General features: G+C 41.0%; 1 protein-coding gene across 2 annotated transcripts in view; it reads left to right on the forward strand.

Moving 5' to 3' along the window:
• SLC6A9 (solute carrier family 6 member 9) overlaps window positions 1-26232 on the forward strand; it is a 73121-nt gene that overhangs the window by 39547 nt on the left and 7342 nt on the right. For both annotated transcript variants that reach the window (XM_070745026.1, XM_070745027.1), the window contains exons 3-9: window positions 12319-12475; window positions 14004-14135; window positions 15459-15714; window positions 17685-17817; window positions 20794-20928; window positions 21042-21145; window positions 22531-22768. In XM_070745026.1, coding sequence (XP_070601127.1) covers window positions 12319-12475; window positions 14004-14135; window positions 15459-15714; window positions 17685-17817; window positions 20794-20928; window positions 21042-21145; window positions 22531-22768 — 1155 coding nt within the window. The remainder of the gene's footprint in view (window positions 1-12318; window positions 12476-14003; window positions 14136-15458; window positions 15715-17684; window positions 17818-20793; window positions 20929-21041; window positions 21146-22530; window positions 22769-26232) is intronic.

A 26232-nucleotide genomic window follows, 5' to 3' on the forward strand; every position in this document is an offset into this window, starting at 1 on the left:
TTATCCCAGGCATGTTTAAATTCAGTTACTGTGGATTTACCAACCACGTCTGCTGGAAGTTTGTTCCAAGAATCTACTACTCTTTCAGTAAAATAATATTTTCTCATGTTGCCTTTGATCTTTCCCCCAACTAACTTCAGATTGTGTCCCCTTGTTCTTGTGTTCACTTTCCTATTAAAAACACTTCCCTCCTGAACCCTATTTAACCCTTTAACATATTTAAATGTTTCAATCATGTCCCCCCTTTTCCTTCTGTCTTCCAGACTATACAGATTGAGTTCATTAAGTCTTTCCTGATACGTTTTATGCTTAAGACCTTCCACCATTCTTGTAGCCCGTCTTTGGACCCGTTCAATTTTGTCAATATCTTTTTGTAGGTGAGGTCTCCAGAACTCAACACAGTACTCAAAATGTGGTCTCACCAGCGCTCTATATAAGGGGATCACAATCTCCCTCTTCCTGCTTGTTATACCTCTAGCTATGCAGCCAAGCATCCTACTTGCTTTTCCTACCGCCCGACCACCGGGTACTAGATACTACAATGTGCATGCTTGAACCTATAGATAGATTTATTCTTTCTCAGTTATGATTGACACTTGAACTGGTGTCCAAGTCCTTTGGTAATAAAGACACTTTTTAATGAACCGTATGGATTTAGGGAACCCTGATCCTTTCAATACCTGCGTAGGCTGGTCACCCTACTACCTAACTGATTGTGATCTTTTTTTTGATGGAGTCAGGTGAGGTTGCACTTGATCCGAAAAATGCATGAGTAAAGATCCAAAGAAGGATTTCCCTTGGCTTCTAGTCAACTACTACTTGCCACTTGGCTTTTAGCCCAGACCTTCCCTCATGACTGCAAGAGCAACATGTCCCTTAGGAACTATTTGCCAAAAAGAATTTGCAGGTGACAGGTGCTCCTCAGCATAAATATAGTGACAGATTGAGATTTCCTGTTGGGAGCTGCTGGACAGCCTACAGGTTCAGTTAAGAGGTACTGTACTTCCCTTAAGCCAAACAGGTGAATGACAGGAGAAAGGTAGTAGCACTGCTGTATTTACGTGGCAGGGAGCATAAATGCTTTCTCCCCATTTATGTCCATGAGCTTCCTAGAGAAACTTGGCAATTTTCTGAACCATGTGATTTCAAAAATAAAATACCCTGGTACCACATCTTTAACGCAGTTTGATTTTAATTTGATTTATCCAGAGTTGACTCTTGCCCACAACCATATGACATAATAAATGTGCCAGTTTTTAAAATGGTATTTTTGCTATAGCAGTCTAATTCAGACATCACTTTGGCAGTTCCTATGTTTCTTAAATAGAACTATATACACTAGGGGCTGTGCAACACTTCAGGCTTTTCAGAACCAGTGGGGGCAAACATACCTTCTCTTTCTAGTTGTATCTAGTTGTATTGCGTGATTTCAAAAAAAAAAAGATGGGACTGTTTGAAAAAGTTGTTGAGAGGAACTTTCCCACTCCCGTATGATCTAGTCCACCTTTTTGGAAATGAATTTAAAGTGTTGCACAATTCAAGAACAAAATTGTGTATAGATGTGCACAAAGAAAAGGAATTATTTGTTATTTATTCCACAGATGAATTAATGTACATGTCAATGAATGCATATGTTTGTAAACTAATAGTATTTGAACTGTAATGCTGAGGCAAGGAAAATAGTTCGGTATTCTGATTGGTAAAGATTATTTAATCATAGTTTACCAGGAGGAAGGGAGGAAGGGAAGGAAGGAGGGAGAGAGGGAGGGAGGGAAGGAATGAAGGGAGGAAGAGAAGGAGGGAGGGAGGAAGGAAGGAAGGAAGGAAGGAAGGAAGGAAGGAAGGAAGGAAGGAAGGAAGGAAGGAAGGCTGCATATTCTGCATCAAGTTTGTATTACTGAACCAAGCCAACCATTAAAATCATCCTGATTCAATAGGAATGAAATAGTGTGTTGAACTTTCCTCACATAAGTATATCTCTTTTCTACTACTTTCCAGTATTCTCAGAGCATGCTTAGAAGACTTGGTCTTGAAATGTTTGAGTTGCCCCTCTGGCTGAATACAACACTTATTTGATACAGTTCATTTACAGCAATATTATCTAATCTTCAGACCAATGTCTTATTCTCTTGCAATATTTTTTATCTGTCTGTCTATCTATCTATCTGTCTGTCTATCTATCTATCTATCTATCTATCTATCTATCTATTTGTCACACATATTTAACATAATGGATAAAAATATAAACATGACTTTGAATACACGAAAAGGATACGAATAAAAGGGGCATTGTTATTGATAGAAATCAAGAGTGAGGCCTTTTAAGTTTTTATGAAATTGCAGGAACATAAGATACTGAGAGAGATTTTAAAACTGTCACAGAATTCTTTTTAACATACAGTGGTATATTACATAAATTCTTTAAAAAAATCAATCTGCAGTTGCATTTAATCTGTCAATACTGTTTAATATTTCTCAGATCAAATTGCATACAAAAATGTGTACAAAATGAGCAACAAAAGATGCATTTAAGATTACTGGATACAAAACACATGCATATTTAACTATGTAAATATTAAGCAGAGATATATATCAGTTGTTAAGAAGAGTTATATAGATCTACTGTTAGTGGGGGGGTTTTAAATAGAAGAAACAGGATTAAAAATGTATATGTAATACATCTATATTGGTATGCTTTAATAATTCACACATATATACAAATGTGGAAATGAATTATTATTCAAAAACGTGCTACGGCTTGCATGATCCCAGAACTGGACCACCTTCCTCCAAACATATATTTTGGCTTATTGCCTAAATACCTCATTGTCTTTAAACTGAGACTTCATGTGAGATGTGAGCAATGTACAATGTGAAGAAAACTTCTCCTTTCCCGGTTAGAAACAGCATTGCTAAATGAGCAGCCATAACCATTCTCAGCCTTTATCTTCTCTGGAAATAAATTCACAGACTTTCTTCTAATGAGGAACTGTTGGGGAATTAATCCTCCCTTGCTAAACCAGTTTCTTCCTGGGGTTGGCAAATAGCAAGGATGACTGAAGGCGAATGAAGCCCAGGTGGCTAAAATTTCAGAAGTCATGTTTCTCCTGGCCTCTAGGAGAGAAAGCGATTTCCTGGCTGCATTTCTTATTGAAGAAGTACAAGTAGCTTTTGCTTACAGTGAGCCGACATACCAAAAAGTACATACAACTCAATTATAGAATTTTGATGTTGGCATCTGTGCACACTACAGTCATATGAGTCCTCAGAGAGAGGCGACATAAAAGTCAAATAAAAGTCTCCGGAGAGGGGCGGCATACAAATCCAATAAATAAATAAACAAATAAATAAACAAGCAAGCAAGGATGCAAGCATTTTGGGCACATGAAAACAGGATCACTATATTCTGTGGTCACATGGTCATGGTTTATAACATTTTTGTACCTATTTCTGGCTTTTTAGGAAAGGGGTTTCCAGCAAACAAAATGCCAGTAGGAATTAATGGTTTTATAGCCACTGTATCCATTAAATAACTGCTGCAAAAAAAAATATTACAAAATTGTGCCAGTTGCATAGGTGCCTTGATTTATGACGGTCAAGACCTTTGGTGGAAATTGTGGGCTCCTTCATCATCATAAGTCAAGAACTACCTGTGTGCTAAATTGATCCCAAACTTCTACCGATGGAGACACGCTGGGAGCATCTAACTTCAGATTTTTACCGTGCTCGTTTTAAGCTGGAGCCCCCATCTAACTGGAAATCATGCTAGAGTGGGCCAAGCTCCATTAATTAAACTGAGTGCACGCCTCATTAGCGCTTTTAATCAGATTATTAGCTGTTTGAACAGGCCAGCAATGGGAGATCTGTCCTTTGATTTGACAGTAGGACCTTGTTTGTTTTTCATATTTTGGTTCTGAATTGAGATCTCAAACACACCTGTTTCTTTATTTTTCATTTGTCTTGTTCCAGTTTGAAACATGTCAAATTCCAGAATAGAAACAACGCTCTTGTAGGTTGCAGGATACATTGGAGCAGCTTTTTTTTTTCCCCAAAATAAGAATCCTTTCATTGTCCTGGCCGGCTGGGAGAGTACTAGCTGGCTGGGAATTGTGTGCATTGTAATCTGGCCCATCTGGAGGGCGACAAGTTGGAAACGGCCTGCCTGGAGCATCTTGTACACCATAGCTGTTTATAGCAAAGGCTCCCAGATGGTGTACCAAATTCCCTTTGTAGTGTTGTGTAACCAGGCAGACAACCAATTCGTTGCATAGGCAAACGTGTCACTCAGCCACATGTGGCTCCTGCCCTGAACATCTTGTCCTGAACCCGTGCTCAGGGAGCATGAATGGCCCTGAGCCCCAAGCAGGGACTCAACCGAAGCAGGGAGGACAAGCAGAGCAAGGGAAGGATTTACAGCATCTGGATTCCCTGCTTCCGTGGGACAAGGGCGGGAGACCAGTGCTTCCTCTCTCTGCCCCAGATTCCTTGCTCAACCCTAGTGAAAGTTGTCCTGGCCAAAAGGAAAAAGGGCACTCCGGAACCTCTTTGCTCTCTGCTCTGCTATATATTTCACAATACAAAAGAGAGGAGCTGCATTCAGGCACTCAGGAGAAAGTAGCACCTTAATAGGGGATAGCAGGTGAAGGTGTGAATATCGTGGCCATGTCTGTACAATCCCAAAGCCCTGGATTGTTTGAGGGGAGAATCAAGAACCGCCTGAAAACAAAGCCAGTGGATTCTGAGAAGTGGAAAAACATCCCAGGAAAAGGCAACGGGTCAAGGCTGCCAAGAAAACTGCAGGGATGCGGTCATGTGAAGCTCAGCTCCAAGGTCTTTTCTACATTTTTCACCCCCCCAGTATTCCACACTGAAAGTTTGCTAAATGTGGCAGCATTGCCAGCTCAGGTCTTACGTGAGAAAATTAATTAGATATTTGTATTATAATCAGAAAATAGCAGGGCAGCTTCCTCTCCTCCCTGTGTTAAAATAACCCCAACTGATCTGAAGAATGCAATGAACACTCAAAAGAGATTTCATCACGCAACTGCAAACCTCTAATGAAGGTAGATTATTTTTCATTTCGATATGAACAGGAACATTGATTTCTTGGCCCACAGCAACAGTTATGTAACCGCCATTCCCTGCTGTTGTATTGTAAATGCTGCTTTTGCATTTTATTCAAGCTGTATTTGAAATGTCACAAAGTATATATATTTTCCATTTTACTGCATGCGTGTATGCCCTCTTTGCCAACTGGCTCTAATACTTCACACATCTGATGAAATAGAATGAAAGGACAAAAACTAAGGTCAGATTAAGTAGGTTATTCTTATATAATCACTCTGCTATGACTAAGGTACTCTGTCACTTCTGAAATAGTGACCCAAGGGGGCTAATTCCTTTATCTCCCCACATTGCTTCGGGTGAATTTCAGGGATTTACTTTGCCTGCATTCTTTCCAAGATCTTGTTTATTATGGTGTACGTTTTCAAGTTTTCGTAAGGTCAGGTATAGACACAGACAAGTATTATAGTAGAATTTTGAATTGTTTATGGTGCTATATTTATAAGTGACATAAAAGGATTTCATCCTATGGTATTTTTATTTGGCCAGTAGCTTGGAGAGTAAAGCGACATGATCTGGAAGGAATTATCTCAGGAGTCCCAAAGTAATAGTTTCCTCTAATCTGAAAGATAATCCTTACATGTTTTCGTTCCCACCAGGTTTAACACTCTAGATCGGGGTCCCCAACCTTGGCAACTTTAAAAGGTGTGGCCTTCAATTCCCAGAATTCTTGGAGTTGAAGTACACATGTCTTAAACTTAACAAGGTTGGAGGCTCCTGATCTAGATCACTAACATTTATTTATTTATTTATTTATTTAATTGATTGATTGATTAATTAATTAATTTGTATGCCGCCCCTCTCCGCAGACTCGGGGCGGCTCACAGCAACAGAAAACAATATATAGTACAAATTCAATAATTAGAAAGCTAAAAACCCATAATTTAAAAAACATGCACACAACATACCATACATAAACAGTGTAGTCCTGGGGAAGTTATCTCAGTTCTCCCATGCCTGACGGCAGAGGTGGGTTTTAAGGAGTTTACGACAGGCAAGGAGGGTGGGGGCAGTTCTAATCTCAGGGAGGAGCTGGTTCCAGAGGGTCGGGGCCACCACAGAGAAGGCTCTTCCCCTGGGACCCGCCAAACATAGGGCAGTCTCCCTCTCCTTCTGTTCTCAAGGGTCATGGGCGGCTATGGTTATTTGTAGAAGGCCCAGACCCCATTGCTTTCTGCCAGTCTTTTCTCTCAAATTAGTAGAGAAGATGGTTTCTTGGCATTTCTGTGTCCGTGTGGCTGCTGTCTCTAATTGAATGATACGCCGAAGTGCACAATTCACTGTCTGCCAGCCCCATCCCTTCTCGGTGGCATAAAGCAGAACTGAGATGACAGTTTCCATTTGTTAAGCACTTATAGCAGTTGTTAGCAATTTGATTGAACAGCATAATATACATCCAAGAACTGTGTTGTGTTCTATGAGGCAGAGAGAAAGGGAGGTTTTTTTTAAATTGAGGATTCTGTGAAATGATCTTGTCCAGATCTTATTTTTGGACACATCTCATGTGTCTAGGAAGCCGTGTCTTCTGCCCCCTTTATTTTTGTTTCAGCAGTGCTGGCCACTAAATCTTCCTGTAGGCAGTGGAGGAACCATTTCTTCAACTCCTTTCTCTTCTCAGCAGACACATTGCATTTGAATGGCTCAATACATGTATAGCACTCAATGCGCAAGCTATTCATACAATGCCAGTCAATAAATATATTTTTATTGGACCAAACATCAATTTTATGAATATAAAAGTTGCAAAAAATCACATTAGTGTTGCTTAATAATGACATGAAACAGGTCCAGTCCAAAGCTTGCAATCTCCTGGCTATTAAGGATAGACAGGTATCTCGGTTGCATCTCTTTGCTCTTTGGTTATAAAACGGCCACTTCGTTTCTCTGCTCTGTCTGAAGAATTCTGCTATGATCTCAAAAAGGGAATTCATGATGTGTTGTTTTATCATAACTGGTTGAGTTACCTTCAATCCACTTTAGCTTCTGGATATGTAAAGTTGTAAAACGAAGGTTAAACCAAACTGGTGGGGATTGATATTTCACCCACATTGGAGATGTGGACCATCAAAGTTCCAATTTAGTTTTTCAGGTGAAGTGGGCAGCTACTATCAACTCCCAATAGAATGAAAAGCAGAATAAAAGCCGTGGCACACCCAGGAGACTCTTGTTCCAGCACAAAGACAGAAATTCACTACCCATATCTGGATGAGAAACACTGTTTTTGTGAGGAAATGTCCTCCCTGCTCCCCATTTGATCTGAACTTTGCTATTGTTCTGTTGGGAGATACAGAGAAGTGGTGGTGCCAGTGTGGAGCTGCATGGACAAAAGATCTATTTGTGTTGTCCTAGAAAAGGGTTCACGCTTGATGTCAGCATCCCATCTTGTTGGGGCATCTGTGCAAGCTGCTGTTCCAGAACTAAAATGTGCCTCTATATCAGCCCAGAATTCAGGCAACAATAAGCAGTTTGCTTCCCCCCCCCCCCTCCTTCCTATAGGACAGAGAAGATGGGAGGGAGCATGCATCCAGGTCTTTTGGGGCTTGGGATAGCAAAAGTTCATTTGAGAGAGCAATGGGCTAACCTTGCTTAGCATCATTTATCTAACAGCAGCAAACTATAGAGCTGGAGTTGTTGGACACATTAAGTTCCCTCTTCTGGTCATGCCCCTTCATTACATCCTAGAAATTATTGTACTGATCACAGATTCACCTGATAAGCACTTCTAAAAGTTTCCAGTCAAAAAAGGAAGAAAAACAAAAGTAGAAATATATACTTTCATTTGGAAATGATGTATGTCATGTCCTCTATACAATTTTGTGAACAAGGTACTATAATTTCACAATGACAGCTTGTCTGGAAGTGCCTACCATATTCTTCCAGCGGGGAAAGTATATTTTTTCATTTATATATTACCATTTCCTCTAGAACAGTGGTGGTGAACCCTTTGCTACGCATGCCACAGGTGGCATGCGGAGCCATATCAAAGGATACCCGAGGCGTTGCCCTATGTCAGGTCCAGTGTGCATGCCGCCCAGCTGATTTTTGGCCTTGGGGAAGGACGTTTCGCCCTCCAAAGGCTTCAGGAAAGCTTCCTGAAGCCCCAGAGTGCAAAAAATGACCCAACAAGCAAACCGGACTTTTGGAAAAATGGACTTCCAGTTTGCGCTCCGGGGCTTCAGGAAGCTTCCCTGATACTGATTTCAGAACGTTGCCTTTTGATGGATCACTCTTTTTAAAAATTATTATTATACTGTAGTTGTAACTTGGACAGCAGATTGTTAATTTGATTCAATGAAGATAGGAATTCAAAGAAAGGAAATAATATATCTCACAACCTAATAATGGCACTAAGGACAATCTAAAGGTTTCCACTCTTTCTTTCAAATACACTATCCTCTATCTTGATAGTTTCTCTCTTTTTGGTTTGTGATTGTTGATTGATACAAAGTTAACTTGATTTAACTTAGTCCTGTTTATTGCATCATGGCTTGGGACTAGAGTACCCGAAAAGATCGCCTTTTTTCTAGAGTCCCTAGTATCAACCCAACCAGGTCAAATAGAATGGACATGCTGCAGATCCCATCACCCAAGGAATGTTGGCTGACAGGGACTAGAAGATGAGCTTTTTCTGCAATGACCCCTGCTCTGTGGAACATCCTCCCTTCGGAGATTAGAATGGCCCCAAACCTGTTAGTAGCCTTCTATAAATTTCTAAAAAAAATGGCTATGCTCCCGAGCCCTAATGCTACATGTGCCAAGGGCCCCACCTCTCGGCTATATTTTTAAAAGACCAGATACCTTCCTTGTTTTTATTGTTTTAAAGCTTTTTAATATTTTTATTGTTTTTAAATGATTTTTTAAAATAGTAATAAATATTTTATATTCCAATTTTATATATATATATTGAATATATGTGAGCTGCCCAGAGTCGTTTGCTAAGATAGGCAGCTACAGAAATCAAATAAATAAGTAAGTAAGCAAGCAAATAAATAAATTGATAAATAAATACGTAAATAAGCAAGCAAGCAAGCTCATTTCTGCTTTTGCAGAAAACATTAAAGCAATGTAGTTAAAGTAATGAACTAGGGTCAAGGAGATACAGGTCCTATTTCCCTCTCAGCCATGGAGCCATTTTCTCCCAGCCCACCAAACTTCCTAAGGTTTTTGCTGTAAACAAAATAGGAAGTTAGATTGTTACAGATGATGTTTCGAGCTTCGAGGTGGATACGTAATAAGCAAACCGAACAAACAAGCAAACCATAATTTCATAATTTCTTCATTGCTTATTTGACCCCTATGACAATCATTAAGTGTTGTACCTCATGATTTTTGACAAATGTATCTTTTCCTTTTATGTACAGTGAGAGCATATGCACCAAAGACAAATTCCTTGTGTGTCCAAATCACACTTGGACAATAAAGAACTCTGTTCTGTTCTATTCATAAACGAACTGAACAAAATGACTTTGTGAAACCTATGAAACACACCCACACACCGGTGGTTGGTTTCCCCCCCCAAAAAAATTGCGGCTGGTTCAGTGGGCGTGACTAGGTTGAGGGGGGGGGTCACACACATTTGAACATTAATCAAGGTCAGCATGTTATATGAATAAATGTGAACCTGGCTAAGTACAGACACAATCATCCCGTCCTTTAGCTGCCCCTTCGAAGCCTCAATATCGATCTATCCTTCAGCATTTTGTGGAAAACAAATATTCCCCTATCCTAAAAGGAAAAGCTATACCTTGAAGTTCAAATATGTGTTTTGCACAGACACGATCCTATAGTTGGTCCCCAGGACCTTCCAAGAAAATTGGTAAAGATTCCTGCTTGAGAATATATAAAACTACTATCAAAAGCTGGCAATATCAAAAATATTGAGTTTAACAGTGTGACTTAGAATAAGCAACTTTAAAGCAGGGATTATACAGAGGTAACAAATATGAAGAACGTTGAATTTGAAATAATTATACAAATGCTAATTTATCGTTCCTGATTCCATAAAAAATATAACTTACGTCAAATCTTAAGGCTAAATGCTAAGACAGGAAAAACAAATAATTCTTCTCTCTGCTTTCATTATGAGTACAGTTGTCATATCTGGTACCAATTTCAATCGCAACAGAACATTATAAATGTTTATATACTTTGGCACCCTCTACTGGTTATCCAATTTTAGACGTGTGCAATTATATGTATTGTCCTTATTTGAAATATGTTAAAATTACCTTACTTAAGTATTTAGCTGATTCCCCCACCCACTCTCCCACTCACTCTCCCACTCACTCAAAAAATGAAATTACATTTACAACTCAACATATTGGAATGGGGAACCAATCCTATCAAGGAGGATTGTTTTAAATTACATACCAGGTAGGATATATATAAAATTCCCACCAAAGAATTTAAGAGAGTTCTAGAGTCTGAGTTTGACTTCTGAGATTGCCATGAAAAGAAATGCCTTTGGCTTCTTTTTTTCAAACAAAAATTAACATGTCAAACACCCTGCCACTAGATGCAATCATTAGTTTAAGTAGTTTTCAAACTGAAGACAGGTTTCTAGAGAAAATAATTCTGAACAGCATTTGCACATTGTGTATAGATAGGGAAGCAATGAGCACCATACAGGAAGGTGACTCCTAAAATAATTGAACCTTTGGGGAAGACCTATATCTATAAATAACCATGCAAGCAATAAGGGAGAGCTGTTGACTTGCAGCTTTGGTTGTGTGCTTCCCAACTGAACCTGGTTGGCCAAAGATTTGGAAAGATAACATGGGTTAGATGAGTCTTTGCCTGAGCTAGCAAGGCTTCTCTGATCTTGTGGAGGCTCAGCTGCACTGTGGGTGACTAGAGCGACAGGCCTTGCCCGGGGTCTCTTATGCTGGATCATTGGGCAGGCGAAAGAAAGAGGAACAGAGGTTCCTTTGTGCAGCCTCATCTCATGCCTGCTTTGTATGTGTTGCAGCTGCCAGCTTTCCTACAGCTTGACCCAGGATTATTCATCCGGGCAAGCAGGGGGTAGCAGCCCCATTACATCTTCAGAGTCTCCATCCTTGCCTGCCTTTCTATCAGTTGAGGAAGCGGAGAGACCTAAAACAACCAGAGTGCAGCCTTTCCCCCATTATCAATGAAGGGATGCTCGTCTTTGGCGCTACTGGTGTGCTCTCTGAGACCGGCATGCAAGTGCATGTGTCAATGCAAGATTCGGCTTCTACACATGTGCCGCAAGCGAAATCTCACATGAGGATGCTTGCGCACGCAAGATTTTGCCTATTTCTGCATGCGCGGAAGCAAAAGCCAGCAAAAATAGGCAAAATCTCGCACACACGAGCGTCCTCGTATGAATTTTTGCTTGCAGTACATGCGCAGAAGCCAAATCTCACACGGGGCGCACATGAATTCATCGGGGGCGTGCAGCTGCATACACATCATGATGTCCGCTACCACACTGCCCCATGTGGCCCCGTACCAAGTGCAGCCCACCACTGCTTATTATCCTGTGTTATATAAAGTTGAGTGTAGGCTATGTGTTTTCATATACTGTGGTACCTCTACTTACGAACGTAATTCGTTCCATGACCAGGTTCTTAAGTAGAAAAGTTTGTAAGAAGAAGCAAATTTTCCCATAGGAATCAATGTAAAAGCAAATAATGTGTGCGATTGGGGAAATCACAGGGAGGGTGGAGGCCCTGTTTCCTCCCAGGAGATTCCTAGAGAGACCCCACGGAGGCTTCTCCCTGCCTTTTCCGGCCCTGTTTCCTCCCAGGAGATTCCTAGAGAGACCCCACAGAGGCTTCTCCCTGCCTTTTCTGGCCCTGTTTCCTCCCAGGAGATCCCTAGAGAGGCCCCACGGAGGCTTCTCCCTGCCTTTTCTGGCCCTGTTTCCTCCCAGGAGATCCCTAGAGAGGCCCCAGAGAGGCTTCTCCCTGCTTTTTCCAGTTACAGTTTCGGAGGCTCGGGTTTGTAAGTGGAAAATGGTTCTTGAGCAGAGGCAAAAAAATCTTGAACATCCGGTTCTTATCTAGAAAAGTTCATAAGTTGAGGCGTTCTTAGGTAGAGGTACCACTCTGCCTGGCTGTTCCTTCTCTGCATCTCTTGAAAAAGCTCCCCAAAAAGTCTGCGTAGAGTCAAGCCTTCCTTCCTCCCAAGCCTAGCTGTAATAACCGACTGTCCTTCCTCTTTTTTTGGCAGAATGGGGCTGTGCCTGGTGAAACAGGCAAGCGAGATGAGAACGTCAAACGAGGCAACTGGGGCAACCAGATTGAATTTGTTCTCACGAGTGTTGGCTATGCCGTTGGGCTTGGCAACGTGTGGCGATTCCCTTACCTCTGCTACCGCAATGGAGGAGGTGAGTATGGGGGTCTGAGCACTGTGTTTGTGGGAATGCTGGTGAGGGCCATGCATGAAACAGGGCCTGAAAAGTACAAAGTTGCTGGTAGCGGAGAAGCTCTTCATAATTGATTCTTTGTCTGCCTCTGCTTCAGCACCACAGGAAATGGTGGGCCTTGACTGTGTGCCTGTTTTTTATATATACTGTTTTTATGAGATTACTAATTTTAAATTGTAATTAGATTGGTGGGCATTGGATTTGGTATTATGTACTGTGCTGTTTTTTATTATTGTTGTGAGCCGCCCCGAGTTTGCGGAGAGGGGCGGCATATAAATCCAATAAATCTAATCTAATCTAATCTAACAATTCTGGGGCTCAGGTTTGTTCTTGGGGCCTGGCTCAAGATGGGAATATTGATTGATTGATTGTACAGTGTTCCCTCGATTTTCGCGGGTTCGAACTTCGCGAAAAGTCTATACCACGGTTTTTCAAAAATATTAATTAAAAAATACTTCGTAGTTTTTTTCCCTATACCATGGTTTTTCCTGCCTGATGACGTCATATGTCATCGCCAAACCTTCGTCCGCCTTTAATAAATATTTTTTTAATAAACTTTAATAAATAAACATGGTGAGTAATAATCTAAATAGTTGCTAAGGGAATGGGAAATTGCAATTTAGGGGTTTAAAGTGTTAAGGGAGGCCTTGTGACACTGTTCATAGCCAAAAGTAGTGTATTTACTTCCGCATCTCTACTTCGCGGAAATTTGACTTTCGCGGGCGGTCTCAGAACGCATCCCCCGCAAAAATCGAGGGAACACTGTATTTATATGCCACTCATTCTGAAATGGACTCAGAGCGGCTGAGAACAGTTATAAATACAACAATAGAGAAAAACAGTAAAAAATACAACAATAAAATCAGCAGTATAATAAAAATGATAATATCATTTTAAAAAAACATGCATACATTTCAATCAATCTAGTGCCGTGTGGCTATGCCCCATGGATGCATGAGCGCTTTGCGTATATGCATTCATGCATAGTACAAAAGAACCTGGAAAAATTCAAAAAACCCACAACCCAATGGTGAAAACAAAATGGTGACTGCATGCACAATGCCGGAAACTCATCTTCTGCGCATGTGCAGAAGAAAAACTTGAAAATTGGGGGGGGGAAATCAAATTTTTTTTTAAAAGATGGTGGCGCCCACTGACCGGCAGTAACCAATCCGGTTCAGTGACATCATCGGGACGTCACCAGCGGTCCGCCACCAGTTTGGGCGGACCAGTCCGAACCGGGAGGAACCCGCCTCTGCTAAAATGTATCTTTTATTTCTTAATGGCTTTAAAGTCCTCCGTTTCCTCAATCCGAGAATAAGAAGCTGTACCCAACTCAGACTGCTTTTAAATCTTACCCAAAGTGCTTTCTTATTCTACGTTGACTCTCTATAACTGCAGATACCAGGAAATGAACTTGATTTAGGCACGCGGAGCGTAAGACGTCTACTCCTGCAAGGCTGATTTCTTCCTTTTATTCCGTCTCTAGGTGCTTTCATGTTCCCCTATTTCATCATGTTGGTGTTCTGTGGGATCCCCCTGTTTTTCTTGGAACTCTCTTTTGGACAATTTGCTAGCCAGGGCTGCTTGGGCGTCTGGAGGATCAGCCCCATTTTCAAAGGTGAGAGAGAACCAATGGGGACGCTCGCTCAGATTACAGCCACAATTGCATTCTCCATCTGGGCCTGTGTGCCTTCCCCCCCTCCCCAGTTCTACCATAAACCAGAGCTGAAATGTGTGGCAGTGGACACTAGGTTCTCCATTGTTTAAGCAATGGAAAGTCTGAGCTGAGATTTCTCAAGACACACTTGTATTATCAAAAGAGAAATCTGTATCATCAGATATATAAATATGTTTGACAAACTTTTTAAACCAGTGAATTTTACTAGTTGGAGATTAAAGTTGTTACCCTGCCCCACTTCCAGGTCAGCTACATCATCCACATTGCTTCATGAGAGGGGACTGTGTGTGTTACACACACAAACAAAAACAAAACAATGCAATGATGAATGCCTACCATATCCACTTCTGACTATCCAAACCTGATCAGACAAATACATATTTCTGCCCCACTGTGGAGAGAAACTGGAGAGAAACGATATCCCCTCAGCTTTCTTGCAGCAACTCTGGGATTTTCTAAGTGGTTGTGTATGCCATCCGGTTTTGATTTAACTGGCATGGAGTTAAACCAGACATATAACGTGAACACAATTTCTAGAACCATATCTGATTACTGTATTGCTAAAAACCTGATTGAAGGCCTAGCAATTAAGCTTGTATTTCCATTTCAGAGAATCTGCTTTTTTTTAAGGTAGAAAATCTGAAGCGCACAATAACTCCAAAAGAAAAGATCAGAAGATTTACTTCCTAGCGTTAGCTTTCTGCCATATCTATTCTGCCCAGTTGTAAATTTTTGAGCTATGGCCCCTCTATTCTAGATATGTTGCTATTCATATGCAGTCGTCTGCTTCCCACCTCCTGGCTGCATTTTTGCTGTTTTGAACCTGGAAACAGAAGACAGTAATGGCAATGTTTGCACTAGATATTTAATGCTAAACCACCAACAGTCAGTTCTAATTGTGGTGTTCACCTTCAACGAACCATATGATGGCTTAGCGGATTGTCTGATTCATACAACTGGATAGGAGAATGGCTAGGTTCCAAAAACATGCTGAACCACAAACCGTAATATTGTTTTGGTTGTATAAACCTAATCAGTGTGTGTGAGTGTTGGCAGGACCTTACACTGTATCAATTAAGCCTTGTGGGCTTAATTGTTTCTGCTTTAAATTAAACCTGCCCCTGCCCTCTGTAGTGTGCATGTTGCAAACGTACATCCTCTACTTTACAATTCCAATATCAATGTGTTCTATCTTTTACATTTAGCAGCAAACTCCCATCTCAAATATCTTCCTATTTATCCTTATCCTTTTATTTCCTCCAGGTGTTGGCTATGGTATGATGGTTGTCTCCACCTACATTGGAATCTATTACAATGTTGTGATCTGTATCGCCTTCTATTATTTCTTCTCATCAATGACACGGGTGCTACCCTGGACATACTGTAATAACTTTTGGAATACAGGAAACTGCACCAGTGTTTTCGATGTTACCAACAGCTCAGTGGGTTCATCACTCAACATCACAAATATCTTCAACCAGACTCTGAAGCGCACTAGCCCCAGTGAGGAATACTGGAGGTGATAATGGGGGCAGATAATGGGCTGGGAAGAGAGTTAAGTAAATGGATATACTGTAGGGGGAAATGGGAATTGGTTCGTGGGGGATTGTTAGAAGGTCTCATTACGAAACCTTCAACACACATTAAGCAGAGTTGTTGTGGGTGTAGGTAATGTGGGTTAGCCAGACAATCACTCAGACTTAGTATCAATGTATATACAACAATATTATTATTTACAAATATACAGAATCAACAATATAATACTGTACTCTTAATAGTTTACATAGCACGCACACAGCAAGAATACAGCTCACGGCAAATATAACTCTAACAAAGTAACTCCCCCCCCAAGGGAAAGGTGTTGGCGCCCTCTTATGGCCAACCAGTAATATTTCCTTAAAGGTACAGTCTTTATATTTTACAAACTAACATTGTAATTTTATTGTATGGCAACACCCAAGTTGGTTACATACAATGTACTAACAGGGATTTCCTTCTGTGGGAATAATCTGATCTTATCACTTCTGAGCATTAGTTATTACACTTACTGGGGAACAATGGAAGTTTTAATGCAAAACATAGACAGGGACAAAATTATAGAAGACTGATCAATAATTGGATATGTCACAATGGCACATGGAATCTGTGATCCCAGCTTATTCTGTCTCCCAACCTCTGTGTCTGAATGACATTACCTAAGGCAAGTTGAACATTGGAAAGATGTTGCTTCAAATGGAAGAGGTAGCAGAAAGATTGGATATAGGCAGAGCCATATGCTATTAACATGGTTTATAATCTGAGGCAGATAGACTTGCTGGACCAAGGGATGAAAACAGTGGTTAAGAAAATAAAATTGCAGTATTTTTTACTTGAGTTGAAATAAATCAATTGCCCCTTGAATTAGGAATATCATATTAGGGGACTTATTTAATACTCTAGTAGACTTAATTGTCACTTGTATTTTAAGTAGTTTCTTATTACAAGTGGTTGAAAACAAAATTTCTCCACAAATTCTTATGAATCATATCATGTTGGTGAAAGCTAGTGTAAGTTCGTAGTGCTTAACTATGAACATCCATATACTGGTGTACTTAATTTCTGACTCTAAAATTCAAAGCAGTTAACTCAGTGTTTTTCAACCAGTGTGCCGTGGCATGGTCAGGTGTGCCGCAACAGGGGAGAGAGAAAGAGAAAAAGAGAAAGAAAGGAAGAGCAAAAGAAAGAGAGAGAGATAAAGAAAGCAAGAGAGAAGGGAGGGAGAGAAAGAAAGAAAGCAAGAGAGAAAGAAAGCAAGAGAGAGAGAGAGAGAAAGAAAGAAAGCAAGAGAGTGTGTGAAAGAGAGAAAGAAAGAGACAGAGATAAAGAAAGAAAGAGACAGATAAAGAAAGAAAGAGAGAATCGGGGGGAGAGAGAAAGAAAGCAAGAGAGAGAGAGAGAAAGCGAGAGAAAGAAAGAGAGAGAGTGTGTGAAAGAAAGGGAGAGGGAGAGAAAGAGAGAGGGGGAGAGAGAGAAATGAGAGAAAAAAGGGGAGAAAAAAAGAAATGAGAAAATGATTGAGGCAGAGAATGAGAGGAAAGAGAGAGAAACAAAAGAGAGAAGTGACTCTTGATTTAAAGCATATGATAAAAAGCACTCAAAGAATAAGAGAAAAAAAAACCCAGCCCTCACCTGTTTTTGGAAATGGTTCAAGAGTGTGTGTATACACACACACATACACACACAAGGGGGGGGACAATATGTATAATATGTACTGTCTTAGAGTGTCATTTTGGTTGGTGGTGTGCCCCAGGATTTTGTAAATGTAAAAAATGTGCCGCAGCTCAAAAAAGGTTGAAAATCACTGAGTTAACTATCCCACCTTTTAGTATCCCCCACCCCTGTATTTGTTGGTCTTGAGTGTCAGTTTTGGAGAGCTGTGGATGCAAATTGGTTTGGTGCATTTGTTAGAGTGCTTGCAAACTGGAGCTTATGCGCCTATCTTTTTTCCAGGCGGTATGTACTGAAGCTCTCTAATGACATCGGGAATCTAGGTGAAGTGCGGCTTCCCCTGCTGGGCTGTTTGGGCGTCTCTTGGATCGTCGTCTTCCTCTGCCTCATCAAGAGCGTGAAATCCTCAGGAAAAGCAAGTAGTGTTCCTCTTCCTTAACTTACCTGTCTCTAAGCACTGCATATAAACCCTTTACTGTTTTTAGATTGGCTTCTGACCCTATCTGCAAACACCCTTGTCCCTTGTCTAGCACTATTTTCCCACTTGCAGTTATACATTGACATAGCATGCCTGATCTTCATCCTTGGTCACATAAGAATGGCTTTATCTCATTCTATTCTAGTCAAAATAGGCATTCCTAAATACGAGGGTCGCCCAGAAAGTAATGCACCACATTTTTTTTCTTCAACAATTATTTATTGAACACAATGAAACTTACACACAAGAAAGAATGGTGTTTCTTCTACACTTCCTATTTTTCCACATAATCTCCGTCCCATTCTATGGCCTTCCTCCAGCGAGACACAAAGGCGTGTATGCCCTGTCGGTATCTGTTGTGTATACTCCTGTTCAGTGTGGGGATTTTTCAGATTCTGATTCAGAAAGTGGTTATGAATTAGTGGTAGGGTCTGATTTAGAGGCAGAAGAAGTAGGAGACCAACCACGGGACGTTTCTATGGGTTCAGATTCAAGTGAAGGAGAAGCAGATGCTAGATGGGTAAATCCTTATTTCAAACACTTGCAGAGGCGAAGAGAGCAAGTGTCAGGGAAGAAAAATTAAGGAGAGGAACGGGTTAATTAATTAAGTAATTAATTAGTCACATCCGGGTGTCAGCGGAAGAGAAGAGTCAGTCTGTGTTAAGAAATATGGAGGTTTCTTTCAAGCAGCTCCAAATGTAAGCTATGCCTTTTGTGCTTTTAATTGCATTTTTTATGACTGGGCTAACTCTGATTAGCCATAAATGTTAGAATGACTTGTGGAATGTTTTAATTATTTTGATGTTGCCTTGCATACCGAAGTTTAAAATAAGAGATTAGCGCTGCATGCCGAGATGATTCAGTGTGGAACAAAGGAAAGAAGAATAAAGATGATGTGGTGTTTTACAAATATATGCATTTAGCAATCCTTTATTCCAATTATCAGTGACCTTAGCCAGAGACCAGAAGAGTATCACTCCTTGTTCTCATCACAAAGCCATTTCTGCACTGTGCGAATCACCTCTTCATCATCCTCGTGACTACCACCCTTACTTCTGTCAACTGCAGATTCTCTGTAAACTGTACAGAAACGTTTGTGAATGTTCCCAACAGTTTTTCTCTCCGCGGTGAGAAATTCAATGACGACACGCTGCTTGTACATCACTTATAGATGCCATTTTGAAACACTGCTACAGCTACACTATGTGTCTGAAGAAAAAAAAATTACACACGTACTCCTGACAATTCAAATAATGTATATCTAAAGTTTCGCATTCGTACCATTATTGTAGGCTGAGAAAAAAAACATGGTGTATTACTTTCTGGGTGACTCTCATAGTTATTAAATTCTACATATTTGTTAAACTATAGTGGTTGCACTAGAGGGTGTTTATTTTAAAAGCTGCAGTGTCACAGTGGTTAGAGTGCAATACTGCAAGCTACTTCTGCTGGTCACCGGCTACCAGCAGTTTGGCAGATCAAATCTCACCAGGCTCAAGGTTGACTCAGCCTTCCATCCGTCCGAGGTGGGTAAAATGAGGACCCAGATTGCTGGGGTCAATAGTCTGACTCTGTAAACCACTTAGAGAAGGCTGTAAAGCACTATGAAGTGGTATATCAGTCTAAGTGCTATTGCTAAGTCAAAACCTTTTTGGATAGGCTGATTGTTATCATGCTGCTGAAATAAAAAGTTCTGGGAGAAGGAATTTTTGCTGGAACATATTTTCTACAGTGGTACCTCTGTTCTCGAACGCTTTGGTTCTCGTACATTTCGGATACCGAACAAAATTTTCGGCAAAAATTTGCTTCGGTATCTGAACACAAATTCGGATACCGAACAGCCACAGAAAATTTTGTTTATTATCCGAAATGCTACAAGATCTGAGGGGACGGGGTGAGACAGAATGGGAGTCGGAATCCGACACACCCATCCTGGCCACCCACTTAACAGCCTTCCAGTCTGTAGTCTAAGCGCTCCAAGCTGTAGGAAGGGTGGGGGCGGCTGCAATACCAGCAGCTTCGGGGGGGGGGCTCCTTTCCTCAGTGGTTCATCTTGTTACCTGTAGGCAGCTGCACCAACTTTCTCCGCGATGACGGTGGCGGCTTTCCTTCGAGCAGCAGCAGCAGCGCCGGGAATGTCAGCAGCTTCCCTTATGTGACGTTCCCGGCACTGCTGCTGCTTGAAGGAAAACCACCGTCACCGCCGCCGGGAAGGAGAAAGTTGGTTCAGCTGCCTAAAGGTACAAGACTAACCACTGAGGGAAGGAGGGCCCCCCCCCGAAACTGCCGGTATTGCAGCCGCCCCCACCCTTCCTACAGCTTGGAGTGCTTAGACTATAGAGCTCCTCAGATCTTTATCCCATAGGAAATAAAGGAAATAGGGGCTAAGAACCAATTACAGTAGTCCCTCGCTATACCGCGCTTCACCTACTGCGGCTTCACTTCATCGCGGGTTTCTGAGGAAGTCGATCAGCAGATTTAAACAGCCCGCCGAACTCGATCGTCAGGTTTTTCAAAAAAAAAAAAAAAATCTAAAATTGTAAATACTGTATTTAAATACTGTATCTAAAATAAATACTGTGTGGGAAGGGTATAAACACTTAAAACAATGAAAACTTACCAAACAATTACAATATAAATACTTAAATAAGTACTATCAGTTGATAAACTCCTCATTGCGGATTTCACCTATCGCGGCCAGGTCTGGAACGTAACACCAGCGATAGGTGAGGGACTACTGTAAATCCATTTCCATTATTTCCTATGGGATAAATTAATTCGGTACTCGACCAAATCGGTTCTCGACCACACTTCTGGAACGAATTGTGGTCGAGAACCGAGGTACCACTGTACTTGCAATGTGTCCGAGTGCTCTTCAACTTTTTCTTTGTTCCCCCTCCCCTCCTCTTTCAGGTGGTATATTTCACAGCAACATTCCCGTATCTGGTGCTGACAATCTTATTTGTGCGGGGAATCACTCTTGAAGGTGCAGTTAGTGGCATCACATACTATCTGACACCACAGTGGGACAAAATCCTTGACGCAAAGGTATTTAGAGGAGATATCACGGAGGGCTTTGTAAGCTGTGCAGTCCACCCCCCTCTAATTTGAAACTACACTGGCAACTCTGTTTCCCCGGTGACATCTTTTATCTTCGATAGGTATGGGGAGATGCTGCCTCTCAGATCTTCTATTCATTGGGCTGTGCCTGGGGTGGGCTGATCACCATGGCATCATATAACAAATTCCACAACAATTGCTACAGGTACGTACAACATGTATAAAGAGATTTTTTGGGGGGTGTTATATAGTAGTTCATATGTCTAGAAAATAAAATAATCTCCATGAAAAATAGTGCGGGGATGTCAGGTAATAAAATGGCTAGAATCCTTGTCTCTCCCCTTGTGGAGGAACTTGATTTTAAACAATGCATGGTTTTTTAACTTTTCTTTGAAATACAGGTACAGTGTTCCCTCGATTTTCGCGGGTTCAAACTTCGCGAAAAGTCTATACCATGGTTTTTCAAAAATATTAATTAAAAAATGCTTCATGGGTTTTTTCCCTATACCACGGTTTTTCCCGCCCGATGACGTCATATGTCATTGCCAAACTTTTGTTTGCCTTTAATAAATATTTTTTTAATAAACTTTAATAAATAAACAGGGTGAGTAATAATCTAAATGGTTGCTAAGGGAATGGGAAATTGCAATTTAGGGGTTTAAAGTGCTAAGGGAAGGCTTGTGATACTGTTCATAGCCAAAAATAGTGTATTTACTTCCGCATCTCTACTTCGCGGAAATTCGACTTTTGCGGGCAGTCTTGGAACGCATCTCCCGCGAAAATCGAGGGAACACTGTACTAGAAAGTTTACTTCTATCTTAAAACATGAAGTGGAGCAGCCTCAGAATGCAGATTACTTATGAACATGATCCAAGTTCACATAATCCTTTGTATTAATTTGGCAAATCAAAACAGAAGTTGTGTTTTCTTTGTTCTTTGTAATTAAATAATTTTGCCTTCTTTCATCTAAGGATCTCAGAGCTGCAGGTAGCTTTCATAAGATTACCTTTAGAAAGAACAAGTTATATTTTATCAGATGGGTGTATATCCCACCCTTTTGCCAACAAATGGTGCTCATAATGACTGGAAGAATTGAAATATATGGTGTTCTTGAATTAACTAAAACATATAGTTAAATGCAAAATAAAATATAACAATAAAAATAAACCACTCCCTTAATTTAGTACCTAAACCCACTTGCACATCACACATGAGAGCACATTCTTTAGATCAGTGTTTTTCAACACTAGTGTGCCGTAAGACATGGTCAGGTGTGCCGTGGGGAAATTAAACATGGGTCCATTCCTGCCAGGGTATCCCTTTTGTGTTCATTGAAACAGGCCCAGGTTTCACACTAAGTGAGTATAAATACATAGAAACTATATTATTAACTATATGTATAATATGTACTGGGTTAGAGTGTCATTTTGGTTGGTGGTGTACCCCAGGATTTCTTAAATATAAAAAATGTGCCACGGCTCAAAAAAGCTTGAAAATCACTGCTTTAGATGGAGATTTTTTTGGCTAGTTTCTGGATGTTCCCCTTCAGCTGCAGTTTTCATGAGCTCTCCCAACTTGGTGTATCCACAGAGACAGCATCATCATCAGCATCACCAACTGTGCTACCAGCGTCTACGCAGGTTTTGTCATCTTCTCTATCCTTGGCTTCATGGCTCATCACCTGGGAGTGGATGTCTCCACGGTGGCCGACCACGGCCCTGGCTTGGCATTTGTGGCCTATCCTGAGGCATTGACACTCCTCCCCGTTTCCCCTTTTTGGTCTATTCTCTTCTTCTTCATGCTCATCCTGCTGGGCCTGGGTACACAGGTAAGTAAACACAGCTCTTTGCATTTTATGCTTTGGGGGGATTCCAGGGCTCAACATGTGCGAAAGCTCCAACTCCAGGGGAAGTTAACCTGGTTAATAAACATAACACTGGAGAACAATTTTCTGTTGAGTTGGATTTTTAAGCTTTTTAATAGTTGATTAGGCATGCTTTTTTCAAAACTGTTGTTAGTTTTCTTCTACCTGTTCTGTCTGGGTGCCCCCAGACTTCAACACCAACTGGAAAAAGCAGCCAGACACGCTGGTAAAAGCAAAAGCACTTTATAGTTTGAAAAATAAACACAGAGAAAAACCTGTTCTTCCCAACAGGCAGGCTATGAGACTTCACAGCAGAGTCCTGATGGCCAGACAATACAGCAGACTTCTTGCTGGCACACCCACCACTGTAGAGAATAAGACCCACACCTTTTTCCCCCAAGGTTTCAGTATTCAAAGTCACAAACCAGAATTCCAAGACGCCAAAGATCACAGCCAGGTCCCAGGACTCCCAAAGATAATACTCCACAAGCCAGGAAGGGTGGGTCTGCCTTTTCAGCCTTTCCAGAGAGCACCACACCCAAACCCAGCTGTTGCCTCTTTAGTGCTGAAAGTACCTGGCTAATTGTCCCCTTCGTTGTGTTGCTCTTCTCTGCCGGAGATCTATGATTGCTTGTGCATTTTCATCTAAGGAATCCAGGCTGCTTGCTGGGGAGAGCTCCCCCGAGGGGGACTCTGGCTGTCCTCCCTCTCCCTCAGCCTGAGATTCCTCCTCCCCGTCTGCCTGAACCTCCTGTTCCTCATCCTCCCCCTCTGAGCAGGAAGCCGGCAGAGGATCAGCCGTTCCCTGAGGGGCCTCAGACGGAATCACAACACTACCACACCAAGTTTTTTTTCTCTACACCTTATATATATATAATATAGTTAATTAGGCAACATGAGCATCAAATTGCATTTTTACATAGCCATCTTGCTAACTTCCTGGAAAATCTTGGTGAAGTCAGTGATGAGCAGGGTGAGCGATTCCACCAAGATTTGAAGGTCATGGAGGCACTGTATCAAGGTAGATGGGTTGTACATATGATGGCTGACTATTGTTGGAGCATCAAGCGAGAATGTCCACAGATTAAACACTCCAGAAAAAGCTATAAGCGAAAAATTTTACCTTAATATGTATAATTGCCATTCAATAAAAAAAGCAACCATTTGTATGAGCACAATTTAACTTGCAGTAACTATTATAGCCTTTGTATGAATAAAATTAATCTTTGTAAACAGTATCTTTGGTAAGTTTTTACTTTCCTTTATATGCACAATTTGTATGATTTTTGAGGGTATCCTTGTAGCTTAAAAAGTTGATGTGATAGACAAAAAATGTGGTTATATTTGGATCCAGAAGCCAAAAGTTAGTTGAAAACAAGTCACAGATTTAAGACAATGAAATTGCTGTTCCCCAGTGGAAAATAGTGTGCATCTATTATATGTGTGCATATGTGTTTGGTTAAAATGCAAATCACTTGTATGTATGTATATATATATGCATAAACACCTATCTCAAACTTGATTCATCTAGTTTGAAGTAAAGTTGAAGATTTAATGGTGCTTGGAAAACATGGGAAATGTAGAGTGATTATTCTCATACCAAATGACTATCATTCCAAATTCCTTTATGGCATACTGAGTCATAATGAAGTTGTACCAGTAGAGCAGCCTTCTGTATCCTGGTGCTTTCGAGAATGGGATCAAGCTGAAGCGCCCATTGTATTTAATATTTATTGATTGATTGATTGATTGATTGATTGATTGATTGATTGATTATTGGATTTGTATGCTGTCCCTCTCTGGAGACTTGGGGCGGCTAACAGCAACAAGACAGCGTATAACAATAATCCAATACAGTACTAAAAACAATTAAAACCCATTATAATAAAAAAACCAAACAATTTTATGCATGGTATGTCTGTATGTATGTTTGGTTTTTTATTATAATGGGTTTTAATTGTTTTTAGTATTGGATTATTGTTATACGCTGTCTTGTTGTTGCTGTTAGCCGCCCCAAGTCTCTGGAGAGGGACAGCATACAAATCCAATCAATCAATCAATCAATCAGTAAAGGCCTAGGGGGAAAGGGTATCTCAATTCCCCCATGCCTGGTGGCAGAGGTGGGTTTTAAGTAGCTTACGAAAGGCAAGGAGGGTGGGGGCAATTCTAATCTCTGGGGGGAGTTGGTTCCAGAGGGCCGGGCCCGCCACACAGAAGGCTCTTCCCCTGGGTTATTAATTAATAATTAATTAATTAATATTAAATTGATATATAATCAATTTTCATGCTGACTTAGAATGATAAGAATTGTAGTTATACACATCTGGACTACAACTAACTGGAGAAGGTGGCTGGTTAAGGCACAACTTAACTGTTAGGGCTAGATTCCTCTCCCAAATAAAGTATATTTGCTGATTCACTTAAGCAGCACTACTGATCTCCAACCTTTAAATGAATCAAAATTTATGTTGCTAAGTGGAGACCGTTGTTAAATGACTTTTTTGCTGGCCTGTTTTGCAACTTTTCTTGCCACGGTTGTTAAGTGAATCAGTGCCGTGGTTAAGTTAGTAACACGGTTGTTAAGTGAATCTGGCTTCCCCATTGACTTTGCTTGTCAGAAGGTCGATTCTGGGACACTGCAAGTGCCATCAATAGGAACCAGTTGCCAAGCATCCAAATTTTGGCCACGTGACCTTGAGGATGCTGCGACGGCTGTGTGAAAAACGGTCATAAGCCACTTGTCTCAATACTGCTGTAACTTTGAATGGTGACTGAACAAATGGTTGTAAGTCAAGTATTTCGAGAGACAGAGAGAGATGAAGATAGAGAAAGCAAAACTTCCCTGGCACATACATACACTGCTCAAAAAATAAAGGGAACACTTAACAACACAATATAACTCCATGTAAATCAAACTTCTGTGAAATCAAACTGTCCACTTAGGAAGCAACACTGAGTGACAATCAATTTCACATGCTGTGATGCACATTCAACTTTGTACAGAACAAAGTACAGTGGTACCTTGTCTTACGAACGCCTCTTCTAACAAACTTTTCAAGATACGAACCCGGTGTTTAAGATTTTTTTGCCTCTTTTTCCGAACTATTTTCACCTTACGAACCCAAGCCGCTGCTGTTGGGATGAAGGGATTTCTTTTTTTTCCCTTTTTTGAAGAAAGAAAAGCAAGGGGGCTTGGAGGGAGAAAGACTTTGCATTAACAAAGCTAGGAGAACAGAGTGCTTGCAGAGGCACTGAAAGGGTGTCTTTTGAAGAAAGAAAAGGGAGGGGCGCCCCCTTGCCTTTCTTCCTTCCCACTCACCCTTTAGCCTAGCCTTGCTTCTTCCACCCGCCCCCTTTAGCTGCTCCTCCCTGCCCTCTGTTCGCCTCCCTTCTAAAGTTTGGGATTTTCCTGAAGGATTTGCACGCAT

This window comes from Erythrolamprus reginae, chromosome 3 (assembly GCF_031021105.1).
Source record: "Erythrolamprus reginae isolate rEryReg1 chromosome 3, rEryReg1.hap1, whole genome shotgun sequence".
NCBI lineage: Eukaryota > Metazoa > Chordata > Lepidosauria > Squamata > Dipsadidae > Erythrolamprus > Erythrolamprus reginae.